Here is a 15,711-nt window from a genome sequence, read left to right as displayed (position 1 = left end):
TTTGCTTTTTTGTTACCCATCCTAATTTCCACCAAGTCTTGACTTCAGTGGAAAAATGCCATTTTTAACCAATTTCTGGAGTAAAAATATGTCAGAACAAACTACTGTTTTGTTGAGAAAATAGGCATGTGAGAAAGCACTAACTTCACCAATGTGATTTCACCAGAAGACTGTCTAATTAAATGACTTCCTGGGTCAATAAGATGAAATCACTGGATATTTAAAGGGCTTAAGATTTGTTAGAAAGTTTAGTTTAGTTTAGTTTTATTCAATTTATACCCCGCCCTTCTCCTAGCGGACTCAGGGCGGCTTACAGCAAGTTAAAAAACAGACAAACCATACAAAATACTAAGTTTAAAATACAATTAAAATGAAATATTGAAATATTGAAAGTACAGTTTGCTTGCTGATACCAATGGGAGTGCTGTAATAAAGTGATGCTCACATCTTTACAATTTACCTTCTCATTATCTGCCAAATCATTGGCACAACCAATGTTTAATAAATGTTGATTGTGATGCTTAACCAGAAAGCAGATACAGCACATTTATTATTTTCTCTCTGAACTGTAGACACTGAGTCCATTTTCAGTAGCTTGTTCTTAAAATGAATAATTGTCTGAATTCATAACTGACTTGGAATTATAGACATGAGCTATGCATCAGTTCTTTTCACTCCTTACAAAGCATACACCATTGATTGATGAAATATTTCTTCTTGGTTTAATTTCAGAGGGGCAGAGTTTGACCCTACCTTTCCCCAACAATCTCTGAAGATACTGTTTTCCAAAATGTATACAATCTCAGGAAGGTCAAACAAGGTCAAGCAATGTGTAGAAAGTGGAGCAAAAGGAACATAGAAAAGCAGAATGTGAACTTGTCAAGAACAAATAAAACAACATACCAATGAATAGCAACTAAGCAGTCAGCTCTTAACCGCCCAGAGTCTGGGATATAATAATTCTTCTGAAAACATTGCCAGACTTAAGGCCAGGGGGGAATATATCTAATATGGAAGTTGTTGGCAGGAAGACTTTGCTTCTTGCCTTAACCAAGTAGGATCGGATGAAACCAAGATCTCAAACAATGTCTCCTCAAGTAGGTCTTTAGAATACTAAAAATAGTGTTTTGGAGCGTGAAGCTTTTTGGATATTGAGAGCTAATGGAGTACTGCTTTCCTAGCTGAAATCTTCAACAAAGGCAGACTTAAATAAGAGTCCACAGTAATAAATACATAGGTTGGAGATTATCAAGGTATAACAATAGCTGGATCATAGAAATGATCATTTCTAAAGTATTATGATTTCTGAGTTACTAAGGCCCTGTTAACTACAGCTATTATTTGGGATACAGGAACCAAGAACAACTCTTAAACTGCACACTTAATTGATACAGCAGCAAATGCTGGGCTGCACTGGACTGGGCTGTCCAGAGCAAAATCATTGCTCACAGATGGTTGGTCTCCCTTTAAGTTGAGCTTTAGTTTGTAGTTTATTGCTACAACCTGTCCATTACTGAATCGAGGTGATATTTAAGAAGACCTAACTAGGTTTTTCCCAGACTTAGTGGGAATGCAATTCATTGTTTTTCTGACAATGGAAAAGGCAATGCAGAGATCCTGTCTTAAAAGCAGAGAAAAGGTATCAAAAATTTGCAGGGGAATGATGACACATTAATCTTTTGTGCATTATGCCGTGTTATGATTTAGAATGCTTTATGAAGTAGGCCACAGGTTTGTGATTACCTCAGCATAGTTTTCATGGCATCAACTGCCACTAAAGAGATGCCAGTCCCCACCCAGATGAAAAACACAATAATAGTTGTTGGAGTCAGTTCAAATCCCAAAAGGTGCTTTTTCAGGAGGCAACTGGACTTTGTTTTTCTTTGAAGACATTTTGCTTCTCATCCAAGAAGTTTCTTCAGCTCTGACTAGATGATGGGGAATGGAAGGTCATTTGATTCTTTTAGAGAGTTGTTGAAGCCATTTGGAGGTTTACCTGTGTCCTCAGGGTCACCTGAGTGGTGCCAATGTGTGTGCAGCCTTCTTGGCTACAGGATGTTTTCTGCCTTTTCTGCCCTGTGTCCTGTCACTGTTAAGACATGCGCAGGCTGTTGGGGATGAGTCTGTGTTGTCTGCATCTCAAACTGAAGCACAAATAATTCCTGTAGTCTGCAATGTTTTCTAGAAATCCATTCATACTCCCTCACCATTCGAAGGGTGTTCATCCCAAAGTGGATAGCTAAATGTCTATGGAGATTCTCAGCCATCCAGGTCATGGTTATCCCAAAAGTTGCTTTTTCAGGAGGCAACTGGCCTTTTTTTTCAGAAAACATTGCAGACTACAGGAACCATTTGCATTTCAGTTTAAGATTCAGACAACACTCATCCCCAACAGCCTGCTCCTGTCTTCAACAGTGAAAGGATACAGGGCAGAAAACATCCTGCAGCCAAGAAGGCTCCACACACATTGGTACTACTCAAGTGACCCTGAGGACACAGGTAAACCTCCAAATGGCTTCAATGACTCTCTAAAAGAATGCAAATGACCAGCTGTCTGCAAGGAATATAAATCCTTCCATATCCCACCATCTAGTCAGAGCTGAAGAAGCTTCTTGGATGAGAAGTGAAAAATCTTAGAAAATCAAAGAAAAAACAAAGTCCAGTTGCCTCCTGAAAAAGCACCTTTTGGGATAACCATGACCTGGAAAACCCAGAATCTCCATAGACGAGTCAGTTCAAACATTGTCAACATCAGGCAATTTAATAGGCAACCAGTCCTGAGTTTGTTTCTTGGCTTGATTCTTTCAGTGGGAGAGGAAACAAGACTGGGCAAAATTAAGATGGATAAGGATTCTAGACAAAAATGGTAAAAAGAGCTTTTTGTCTTGCAATGTGACGAATTAAATATTTTGCCTTAATTAGGCCATTTTATTTTCTATTCATTGCTAATCCAAAGAAGTCTTCAGAATTTTCCTCATTGTATTTCTTTTATCCACTTCAAAATAGATGATAAGGTATTAAGCAATCCATCTTGTTACATACTAACTCCCTTTTTAAATGCTGTTCATTGTATTCTAATATGCTCAGCACCTTCATCACCACAGCTTGCTAGAGATTGAATCTGAGAGTAAACTGTTTAATCTCTCTTCTATCAGAACCTAATACTGAAATTCCTGGAACTGCCCTTAATACTACAATAATCTATTATTTCCATGAGAGAAGTAAAAATGCAGATGTGCATTTAAGGAAATAAATACAGTATATTCTGATTACCATGAGCACTAAAAAGAATTTGAACTACTAAAGGATCAAGGTGATTAGTAAAAGAATAAAATAAAAATATAAAGTCATAATAAAGTAAAATAAAATAAAAACTTGATGGTAACAATAGTAGTCACTTTACTTCAATTTTCCCCTATCACACGTCTCTCAGCATCCTGGATAATAGTATGGTGAATTGCAAGCCAACATACCTATCAAAGGCCTCCAGAGTTGTAGTACAGTTGCTAACTCTCATCAGCCAAAATAACATATTTTGTAAATTACACTCCTAGCAAAAGACCATGGAGAATTACCAGTGTTGGCTGTTTTTACCATGTTTTCAAGGTTAGACACAAGCATTTCAAACAAAGAGAATGCCAAAGAGTGAGGGACCCTGCCATGTGGTAAATTATTTTTTTTTACTCCTGAAAGGAAGGGCTGGATTTGGTTCCAGGTTTGTCATTCGAAGCTAAACAGCTTTAATAATTCTCAGGGATGCTGGTTAAATAATGATTGAAAATAAGGATCATGATGACATTTATCAGAAGGCATCTCACCCCTGTAATCCTTTGTGCCCGTTTATTTTTTATGGTTTTGGTTTATAAACTTTAAACAAAGAGCCCGTAAAACTCAGTTGCTAATCCCAGCCATTCAAACCAGCACTACAATTATCTTGCAGGAAAATATAAGATAGAAGTGGGATGGATATGATTTAAAGCTAGGTTTAAGAAACATAATTGGTCAAAAATGAAATTAAAATCCTGGCCCATGAAGACTAATTTATATGGGCTAAATTATCTTTTTAAGAAATTCATGTGCTTCAAACTGAAGTGTTCATGTAATTTCTTTCAGTCCTTTGAGGACTCTTAAGCCTGTTCTGAAAAGGATTCAGAAAGGGGATGCTTTAATAGTTCATTTCCATTTCCGTGACCCAAAACAGCATCCATATACCTCTTCTGTTGCCATTTGTTGATTTTTGCCAGGCCAGACTGTATACTAGGAAGACCATGACAAGAGGCTCTGAAAAAAACATTCTGTCTGCCTGACACTGTCTTGCCAGAGACAAAGTTTAGAAAAATCTATCATGTTTTTTATCTTAGATCTTTATTTCAGCTTTTCCATTTTTCAGCACTTCTTCAATTGAGGCACTGCTAATCTTTTTTTTAATGTTCATTTTAATATTTTGAGCTTTTTTTCAGTCCTAATTGCCACTTCCACCTGTTCTATTTTCCTGATATTTTAGACTTTAGTCCACCAAATCCTGAAACCAAAGCGCAGCACAACTCTAGAGCAGAAAAATAAGATAGACTATGTTTATTTCCAGAAACTAAAAAATAAATTAGGGGGTTTAGGGAGGTCAAAAAAGTCAAGATGTCAGCCACAACTGATTAAATGAAGCCCACCCAACTGCACAGGAATAAAGGCCCAAGGTTTGATTGCTCAGTCATAGCAACCATCTTGACTTGAACACACACACACCAGACACATCCAAAATGGTGTGAAAAGAAAATGGTGACATGTTCAACACCTACCATCAAATTCAAAATGGTTGATCACAATATTTTTTCTGAACAGCTTCCCATCATACACCAATATACACAGCACTTTGGGTTTCAAATATATTTTATCTATATGTCAATTATGACATTTTAAAAATGTAGTAACCATAATTACAAATGGTGGCAAATGAGTTATTGCTATTTCTTGTAGCTTAAAGGAAAAAAATCTTGCTATGGAAGCTTGACCCCTTTCTAATAGGTCAGTTCACCAAAACAAATGTGCCATCTTTAAATTGCTTAACATGTATTGTTAAGCCAAGAGCAGGCATAGTAGCATTTCCAGGGCTTTTTTTTTCATAGAACACCCAGAATGGAGTTCCAGCACCTTTTTTGGATGGAACCTTGTAGGGTAGGCAAGGCGGGTTGTATGACATGTGTGAGTTCCAGCACCTTTTTTTTTTTAGAAAAAAAACACTGAGCATTTCTAATAGTTTTCTAGTGTGTCAGAAGCCCAAAATGGAGGTTTGTTATGCTTTTAGCAGTTACTATTTGCATAGGTTAGTAGAGTTGCAAACTGCTTTCAAAAGGAATCAGAAGGTGCTGTCAGTCATGATACAATCAATTTAGGTAGGAAATACTATAGAGTCATTAGGAGGATTCCCCCCCCCCCTGCACAGATTGGTTATTGGTATTTTCTGAGAGTCTCAACCAATGAAACAAGGCTACATTTTATCAGGGCCCAGTATTACAGATACAAAGGCTATTTATTTTATGCATATTAAAAAAAATGTCTATTGGCGCTTGAGCCCCCTTCTCCATCATGGAAAAAGCAGATTGTCCCAGTATTGTTAAGACATACCTGAAGAAGTTCCTACAAAAGGTGCCCTGTTGAGGACTTAAGAGTGTAGGATGAATCATCTAGGAGTAGGTATCTTGAGTTATGCACCACAGTTCCAATTGCTGGGTTGCTCAATGAATCAATACTGAGCTTCCTTTACTTTCTTATGGTTGCTATTGCAGAACATAATGTTGGACTCTAGTATGACTTCTTTTAGAATCAATTTAGAATTACGCTTTCCCAAGAAATATTCCTATCATAATTCCTCTCACATGCTGCCAAATACAGCAATAACATTTATTTGCAGCAATTTCTAAGAATTTTCTCATGAAATATTGTTTTAAGGCTCTTTTTGGGCAAAAGTACAATTAGCTCCTCCTCCATCACATTAAACGTATTTCATTTTCAAAGAATGCAATTAATTTTTCGTAAAGTGCACATAGCCATATGGACTGTGGGAGAAGCTGAATGAGTCTGAGAAAAGTTGCCATGATTTTGCTATAATAAGGACTAGTCAATTAAAGGTTGTCAGAATGAATTGTCAATTTATGTTTACAACTGTGTAGATTCCATAGGATGAAAAATAGATAAATGCTTTAATTAAAGCAATCAAAATGTTACAAAATAGCCTACTTTGCAGACATATTATTCAGACTGGATGTTAGATAAGCCGGAAAAAAAGAGTATAATAAGCCAAAGGATCATTGTATAATTTTAGACAATAATATTTAAAGATATAAGGCACTGTGAGCACGGGCACAGATTGTCACAATTGTGTGGGAAGCAGCCCACATAATGTGATTAATTTGAAATTAGGTTAATGAACAGAGTAACAGGAGAATGTTCACCCACTGATCCAGGTGTTTATTTTATTAGAGGATAATTTTGCTGTTTTCCTCAGCCAACTTTTCTTAAATGTGCTTTCTGCAATGTACCTCTGCTGGCACCATCTTCTCTGTGCATAGACTTACACAGAAGCTATTTTAGGAATTACAGATTCAATGTGGCTATTCTTTTCCTGGATGGCATCCAGGTCTCTTTAAGAGCTCTTTGATTATGCAATCTGTTCTTGTGCATAATAAGGAGCAAATATAGATTGGACATTCTTGCCAGCTCTAACCCAACATATAAAATTAAAAGAAAGTTTCTAACAAAATTTTATATTTTATAATCTGTATTAATATGCCTGTTGAACTGCTGCATTGAAGGGCAAGGCAAAATGAGTACATCCATAAGCTTTTATATACCAGGTTTATGACTCTATTTGTGATCTTTATAAAGCTATATTCAGCTTCAGATCTTTTTTCTTTACAGTTTTTTACCCCATCTGACAAGTTGTATCTTATTAGCTTAGCAGAAAACCCTGTATTTTATATTGTTGGTTGATTATATGCCACTAAGTCAGTATTGAGCCTTAGGAATGACACAGATTTTCTCCAGAATAATCTCTCCCCAGTCTGGCCCCCTAAGATATTCTAGACATGCACTCATCCTGATGTAACATTGCTACTACTTGTCTTCTAATTTATTGATAACACTAGAGTGTTAGCCCACTTGATCAGAAATTATAATCGTATCTTATCATTTTGGACAATTTTCATCTGTTTCCAATAATCAATTTTTAGGGAAGATTAACAACAGATCACATGGTGTCTGCAGATAATTTTGGAAGAAGTAGATTATCTGGACCCTTTCCAGTCAGATTTCAGTATGGGGCTGAAATGGTTGTGGATGACCTCTGGTAGGCTTGGATACAGATTAATGCATTCATCCTTGCTTTTCTTGATATTCAGCAGCTTTTGTTACCACTGAACCTTCTGGACCGGCTTCAGGATTTCAGGAGGCAGTCTTGTACTTCCTCTGGGATGCATTCCAATCAGTGTTGATATGAAGTGAGAGATCCAACTTGCAGCTTCCACTGTGTGTGCTGCTTCAGGGATTGACATTCTCCCCATTCCTATAGGAAACTACTGAGTGAATTTATCCAATGGCACAGAGTGCAGTACTATCAGCATGCTGATGATACTTAGCTGCACCTCTCCACTCAGGCCTGGCTAAGTGATAAAATGGGGGTTCTGCTCTTCTATACAAATAAAGATCTAGTGTGGCTATGAACAGGAAGCAGTGTATGAACAAAGGAAACAAGAGAAATACCATCATATGACCAAGTGCAATGGTAAATGGGAAAGGCCTTGGGAGACAGAAGACATGCTGCCTAGGTAATGGTCAGATAAGAGATGGCATAGCCTGCAGCTGCATTAGAGACAAAGGGATTCAGAAGGCACCCTTCCTAATTTCTCATTCTGTAAAAGAGATAGATGATTTGCAATATCAGACTTGCAAAATTCTGTTAAGTAGCCTTACAATAAAATAGCATTAGCTCATCTGGTTATGTTTTCTGTCTAGTCTGCTCAAAAAATGCTGACACCAAGCCAGAAAATCGTTTTAGGTGATGTTATTGCTGACAAGCCATATCAGAGCCTCGCTGCCATTCTCCAATCTTGCAACAAATCAATTTTTCTGACTTTTGACTCCCTTGGTTTTCACTGATATTAGCCTGACGTGAATGTGAAAGAAACTGTCAGATGAAATACAAAAAAAAAATGTGTGTCTGTAACACTTGTGTGATCAGGAGACAGTTATGTGAAGTGCAGCCAAGTCTTTCACCTGGTTGCACGGCAGTTTAAAATGATGAGGTAGACCACTTGCACAAAGGATCTAGAAACTTGTTCCTGGAATTGACAAATGACTCAGTGAAGTCTATGAACAAGACATGATTTGAGAACCTTCTGATCTGATATTCAAATTATAGTTATGCCATCATTGTTTTATTTGTTAAATATTGTTTTATATATACATAGGAAGAAGTCTTTTGCCTCACCTTGAATTGATTCACCTTCATTTGTTTAACTCTCTGAGACTTATGAACCCCCCCTTTTCTCCCCTGCAACCAACACCCCAATGGGAGAAAAGCACAAAGCACATCTACTCTACAACATTTATTGTCCATAAATTAATCTGTCCAACAAATAGCTCTCAAATAAAAATAAATGCCCTTTCCATTTACTGCTGCTGCTGAGACAAGCACAAAAAATCATAATCAATGGAAAGTAATACAAAAGGTGTGAAGCTTGGTTGACCTGACAGCCTGTGAAGGCCAGATCTGCAGTTCAGCCCATGTTACTCAATTAGAATCAATGGGAGGGGATGATGTCTTATTTAATTTACACCATTTTAGACACTGCATGAGGAGAGACATATTAAAATGAGTATGACAGCACCTTAAAAACCACCCGCCTCAGTTAAAATCCCATATCACCATATTTATCTGGGTATCTGATGAGCTGTGGTTCACAAAGGATTATGCCTTTTAATCAAATTGGTTAGCCTGAAAGGATGCTACTAGATTTCTTCTGATTTTTATGTTTTGTGTGGATTAGCAGCTATCTTCAAGGAAACTTCTGAACTGCATGAGGGAGCCCAGCATTTCACAAATGCAATTATCTGTATATCAAGTGCAGTCATATACAAACCAATCTGGACTTTTCTCCTAATAATGTTTATTGTGCTAAAAAGAAATATGCTTATGACAGGGTGGCTGACATAACCCCATCTTTGATCACACTAGGTTCCATGTTGGGCCAGGGAAGTGCATGAAGTTTCCTTTGCGGTATCACGTTCAAAAGTTCAGAAGAGATTATACTCCTGTATTGGCATTTGTGAGTTGCCATTCTGACTTATGTCCAGAGTGCTCATTTTCTCTGAAATGTACAGTATTTTCACCGTATTGTCATAAATACTTTCAAGCTACTGACTTAAATGGACATGACATTTAAGAATTAAAAATTAAGGCCCCCAAAATTTCACTCTTGTCGCAAACTTCAAATCCTTCTAAGAGTTGATTGTTGGGAACTTTGGAACAGCCTGATACTAAGTGAGGCTCTTGAGCCATCTTGCTCAGCAGCATCAACGCTAACAATCTCCACAGGGTTTCTGGCAAGAATTTTTCCTGATGCTCCTGGAAATGCCAGGAAATTGAACCTAGGACCTCCCACACGCAAAGCATGTCTTTGACTAATGAGCTACAGCTTTCTTTTCAGAGGACTGAAACTTAAGTGAGCAGATTTTGTCTGGCAGATTTGAAGTGTGCATTTTAAGTGAGAAAATGGATGGGGGAAGGAAGGGGGGGAGAAAGTACATAGCAACGTTCTTGTTTAAAGCAAGCAATATCTGCCTTCAGAACATGCATTTACACTGCAGTTTCAAGGATGGGTTGTATATTCTTCGGAATCTAAGATTCAGTTTTTAGTCATGTACAATGTCAAGTTCAGTCACAGGGTTGTTCCATCCAAGAAACTCTGTTATAAGAATCTCTGCACTCCTGGAGATTTGCTTCAAGTCAAATCTAGACAGAACATTGCTCAGAATGGGAATTGTGTAGGTAATTTCTTCCATCTGGTAAGAACTAGCCTATTTTCCCAAAATAAATGAATATAAAATTTGTTAGACAAGGTGGATAAAATTGGACAAGAATGCGAGACTGAGCACTTAGCGTTGGAAAGACACATTAACTACACAATTATAGGTATATTTATTCAGAAGTAAGAACTTCCCCATTTAATGGAATGTCTTTAGTAGGAAGCATACAGTGAACTGCAATTGTTGTTGGCTGATTCACATTCTGAGAACTTTTGTATCTGGGGGCATAAACATTACTGCAGTATTACTAGATAGGAAGAATGCAGATGATTCAGGGATAAATTGATTCTGTTCATCTATCTGTCTCCCTTCCTCCGTCTCTCCTCCTCCTCTGATGCTGATACATCACTCAAGGCAGAATCACTCAGAACAAACAGCTAACAAATGACACTGTTGGAAGTTTGCATCTCAACTGTATCTTCAGTTTCCATGATTAATAATCTAACAATAAGCATGCTGTGCAACAAATATACAAGGAACATGGAATGCAAGGAAACTGACTTCTAGTCCTGCCATAGGCATGAATGCCAGCTGGGTGACTTTGCCCAGTAACTCTCTCTCTCAACCACCTAACAGGGTTGTTGTTGTGGGAAAATAGGAGGAGGAAGTATTAGGTATGTTCATCATCCTGAGTTATTTATAGAAAATAAAATAAAAGTGGGATTAAAAATAAATCTAAAATAAACAAAACAAATCACTGCATACCCGGAAATGAGAACGCCTTGAAGAGGGAGCAATTTATGATAGGACAAAAGGACAGTGATGAAACCAAATTCAAATACTTGCAATGTATTCGGAGGTATGAGTCTTAATTTATACCCATCTAATAATGCACTTACACAAATTAGCATTTTCTATACTTTCAATTACAAAGAACTTGTAGCTTGGAATTTTCCTGGTGCCTTTTCAGCCCATTTCTCAGCAGGAAGCAGTTCTTGCTGGAATTACTGATTGTTGAAAAGTTTCATTTGGAGAAGTAGCAAAAGTAATAATGTGAAGATTACATAATGAAACAACTAGACTATTTTTTCTTGCAGAATTCAGATCAATGGAAAGCTACTCAATATATATGGCAATTTTACTGCCATATGTTTGGTTGAGAAAGATACTTATTTTCTTCTGAGTCTCCTTTTTTTGTTGTCCTTCTAGGTTGTGTCTTGCACGTCATCTTTATTTTAATAGCATGCCAGCTTCGCACTCTTCTTTAAGTATCATCAGGTCCTGCATGAGGCTATGCTCTGTCCCATGAGTCACTTTCATAATATCATAAGCCTGAAATGCAAAAGAAATACAGAAGAAAAACATTCTGTTATCCTTGATGGTATGCCTCTAAATATCTCCATCTGGAATATTTCATTTCTAAAAAAACAATTTGCAACTTCGCCAGTGTAGATTGTCACTTCAGCTTGTCTCTTCATATATTCCATAACAATGCAACCTCTTTTCTACTAGTTTATCCAGATTGCTATGGAATTTGCTGCTCTTGATGCTCGTTTGCTTGGCCTCTATACATTTTAATATGCTATGTGCTTTGGGATATGTTTAGTTTAAACAGAAAACATATGTGCATCTTTCAAGGTAATTCAGCTTAGTAGTATAAGAGCAGCATTATGGAACTGGTCCTGCCTTGTTTTCCTCCATGGTCTGAAAAAAGGTTTATAATAATAATAATAATAATGATAAAGTTGGAAGGGACCTTGGATGTCATCTAGTCCAACCCCCTGCTCAGGCATTCAGAATGCATTTAGCATTCAGAATGCATTTAGCATTCAGATCTATAGAAACAACAGTGCCAAATAAAGGAAAGAACTTAACTATGAGCTACCCTGAGCAAACAAATAGGATACTCAGCATAGTATCAAAAACCACACTGGCTTCTCTCCCCAAGAATATAAAACTCATTAAGTAATTGATAAGGAAGTGCAAGTAAAAGCCCAGCGCATTCATTTATGTCTAATTTGCATTTGGATTGGACAGGCTACCTAACATCAGAGACACATGTAGTGGTATGCAAATACGCCTCTCTGCTGCTCAGTCATGATGAAAGGAGAGAGCAAGGTCCATCATGCTAATGGGCTACAAAGCAAAGGCCAGGATATTGAGGAAATAGTTTCAGTTTCTCCTTTATCCCTCAATTACACGAAGGCTTCTTAGAGATGCAAAGAAAGGCCACACTCGTGTTATTTACATCACATATATAATAAATAATGCATAGGGCAAGCTGGAAGGAACCAGTTCAAATGGAATCTATTTGGAAAGGGCTGCCTGTGATTCTGGAGCAGATACATTTGGGTTATGTCCCTTTATAGCAGGAAAACTGATATAGATGGACTATACATGCTTTGGGGTAAGAGCTTAATGTCTCAGCAGAGGACTTACTGCATTCTTACAGATTTCCAATCATTTATAGTAGTCTTGGCATATTGTGTGATATAAAATTCTTGGAAGCTAGACTTCTTCCTCATTTCCTCAATTTTTCTGTATACTTCGCAGAGTTTTTTTTTTTTTAAGAGTCCTACTAGTATCAAAACATAAAATCTGCCCTTTGTCTATTCTGGATCACCAACGTAATCTTTTAAAATTTGAAAAAAATATAATTAAAATATCTTTAATTGTAGGAGTCTTTGGAGATTACAGTTTAGTGTAGGACTTATGAAGATTAACCCAAGTTTAATCTCCAGAAGGTATGCTAGGAATCTATTTCTCTAATTACAGGCAAAACTAGATTACAACATTGACATGGATGGATATCTTCCAGGGATGCAGTGAAATGATCGCTCATTTATAGACGTCAGACTTAGGAATTCAACAATTCTATCAAATGAAGCGACTAGATGTCAAAATCAATTAAATGTGAAAGAAATAACAGTTATGAAATAACATGAAATTAACTGAAAACTTTATTTTTAATTACAACATTTTATCACAGATAGTAGCACCTCAAAATCAGCTTTCAACAATGTTATTATTGTTAGTGTTATTACTACTACTATCCTGAATCAATCTACTGAAGCATGAAGGCATCTTCACTGAAGATTCTTTCATGATGGTCCAGTGCAGGTTAGTAGACAGATCTTTGGACTTTCCAATCTAGAGTTGAGAAGAGTGAGCAGCCCAAAGCCATCAAACTGGCATCTATGGCCAAGGTCAGACTGGAATTTTAGTCTCACAATTAGTAGTCTAGCATCTGAACCACTAAATCACTTCAAATAAAATGTGTATTTACATGTGCAAATCTGGGTGTGCACATACACATATGTTCATATAAGAAGTGTATGACTTAATGCTAATTCTTAAATGATTATTTGTAATGGGCAGAAGACACGCACCATCTTAAGCTCACTGAGAGAAAGGCCAGAAGCCTAACAAATAAGACAGAAGCATAAAAAAAATCTGATAACAATCGGTGTTCAATCTCAGATAAAGCATTATAATAGATTACTTGAATTTTAGAAACTTTCTTTTACATCCTTAAACAAGAAACTGGAACTTAAACTACAATATGTGAAACTTTACAAAGAATCAGTTGGGGAATTACATAAGGCAGCTGTCACAAAGCTATGTAACTCGAGCAAATATATACAGTGACTTTTCCAGAAGGTCTTGTGCATTTTATAAATCTATCACAAATTTAGAAGAAACTCCAAATAAGGAGCAGCCAGCTGAAACAGGTTCAGGTCTGCATGCAATGAACTTCTATATATAGGACACCATTCATGTGCAACCAACTTGCTTTATGCCACATAACTAAAACCTTATTTTTTGTCTCCCCAAATGTGCTTTAAAGTTTAAACAAGCTAATAGATTTAATTATCTTTAGTAACTTATTTTTCCACAGGAAATTATTTTAAGTACTTTTACAGATTTGGTTTCAGACTGCTATTGAGCTGAATGAATTGTTAACAAAATAAATAATGGAAAACATGTACTGCTTTCAGAAACAAGTTAGTTACTAATGTATTTCCTTTCAATAATGATGAGCAGATTATGCATATACAATCTATTGCTATTCTGAACTGGCTTACAAATAATTCATATGAAGAAACTTCCTCCGATCAGATATTTTAATAATACACATTTTTTTGCAGTGGTCAGCACTGAATTAAATGTGTTCATGACTTACTGTAATGTACTCAGATTTTGATTGTCCTCTTTTTCATCAGCATTCCATCCCAAATATTTCAGGTGAATTTCAGAATTCTTACTAGTTTATGATCAAAGGAAGCATTTCCACTACTATTTACATTGCCTTCCCTGTTCAGTGAGATGCAGAACATGATCAATATTTAAAAAGGAGAAGCAGATTAAGGTACTGAAACAGTCTCTTGTTCATCCAACTTAATAGCTATTTGCCATTCAAGGTTTGGGGTGATTAATGATACCCCCTCAGATACTGAACAGTAATTACCAACCACTGCTATTAAAGTAAGTCTCTCCTGGAAACTGTAAGCAGCTCACTTTGTAGCCATTGCCTCTGGGCTTAGATGTAAAAAAGTAGGAGAGTGCTTGCTGACTGACATTTGGAAAGCGAGGTGAGTGAAAGGAAGTTGCAGAAACAATTAGGAGGAAAGAGACTGTAGGACCAGTGAGCAAAACTGACCTGTTTCAAGGTTTCAAGGGCCTGGGAGGACATGTCCTGGTGGAACTGCAACTTGGCCACTCTCATCATCTGGATAGCCCTCAAAGGATGGAAGCTGGGATAATAAACACTGAAAAGAAGGGCAGGGAGAAAATTACACCCATTTGTCAGTTCTCACTTTCACCATTCCTACCTCAGTGGAGAGCCATTAGAGTAGGACTACAAAGCCACTGTGAATTTTAATGAGGTATTAGGGAGAAATTAGCCAGTGTTGAGGAGTGTGAAATACTGAAGGGTTGTTAACAAAGTATTATTTTCAATCTTGGAACAGTTCTTATGTTATTCTGTTAGAAAGTGACAAGGGTAGGATTATTTCCCCCACCTTTCTGAGACAATGCAATAGCCAGCAAAGCAGAATTCAGTCTTTTTTTAAATAATATTTTTATTAATTTTCTAATTTTACATTTAGGTATTTAAAAAGCAACATGGTGGCTGGGTTAATCAATAGTCCAGTAACATACAAAAATCTTTAGTACAAATCTCAAACTACAACGTCAATTATTTCCTCTCTTTTTCCCTTAATATCTACTATCTCATATTTAAGCTAATGCAGTTCTTATTATATCAACTAAATAAAAACATCATTATTACATTTATCAATAAATTTTAGCTTATACATATCTTAATTACTTTTACATTCAATCTTTACATTCAATCAATGTCCTGTTATTGGTTTTTCCCAATTTTTAGTTTCTCATCAATATTCAAATTTAACATTTGATATTTATAATTTCCAGGTTTTAGGTAACCAAAGTTCCCTTTATCTCAATTCATAACAGAATCTAATATTCAAAATACCTTTTCTGGACCGGGACGCCTTGCGCACAGTCACTCATGCTCTCGTCACCTCTCGCCTGGACTACTGTAATGCTCTCTACATGGGGCTCCCTCTGAGGAGCACCCGGAGACTCCAACTGGTCCAGAATGCGGCCGCGCGGGCGGTGTTGGGAGGGACTCGTCGCTCCCATGTGACACCGCTGCTGCGCGAGCTGCAC

The 15,711-nt window shown here is 36.9% G+C and overlaps 1 protein-coding gene across 2 annotated transcripts in view; it reads right to left on the bottom strand.

The window, feature by feature from the left end:
• Positions 1 to 10,746: 10,746 nt before the first annotated feature.
• The window catches only part of LOC107286731 (histone-lysine N-methyltransferase SMYD3), a 145,510-nt gene continuing 140,545 nt past the window's right edge, over positions 10,747 to 15,711 (bottom strand). For both annotated transcript variants that reach the window (XM_015815146.1, XM_015815145.1), the window contains exons 7-8: positions 14,678 to 14,786; positions 10,747 to 11,349 (exon numbers count right to left, since the gene is read on the bottom strand). In XM_015815146.1, coding sequence (XP_015670632.1) covers positions 11,248 to 11,349; positions 14,678 to 14,786 — 211 coding nt within the window. In that variant the 3' untranslated portion in view covers positions 10,747 to 11,247. The remainder of the gene's footprint in view (positions 11,350 to 14,677; positions 14,787 to 15,711) is intronic.

This window comes from Protobothrops mucrosquamatus, unplaced genomic scaffold (genome assembly GCF_001527695.2).
Source record: "Protobothrops mucrosquamatus isolate PMUCROS unplaced genomic scaffold, P.Mucros_1.0 scaffold319, whole genome shotgun sequence".
Classification (NCBI taxonomy): domain Eukaryota; kingdom Metazoa; phylum Chordata; class Lepidosauria; order Squamata; family Viperidae; genus Protobothrops; species Protobothrops mucrosquamatus.
The sequence above is the reverse complement of the archived record's forward strand: the minus strand, read 5'-3'. Positions and strand labels throughout refer to the sequence as shown.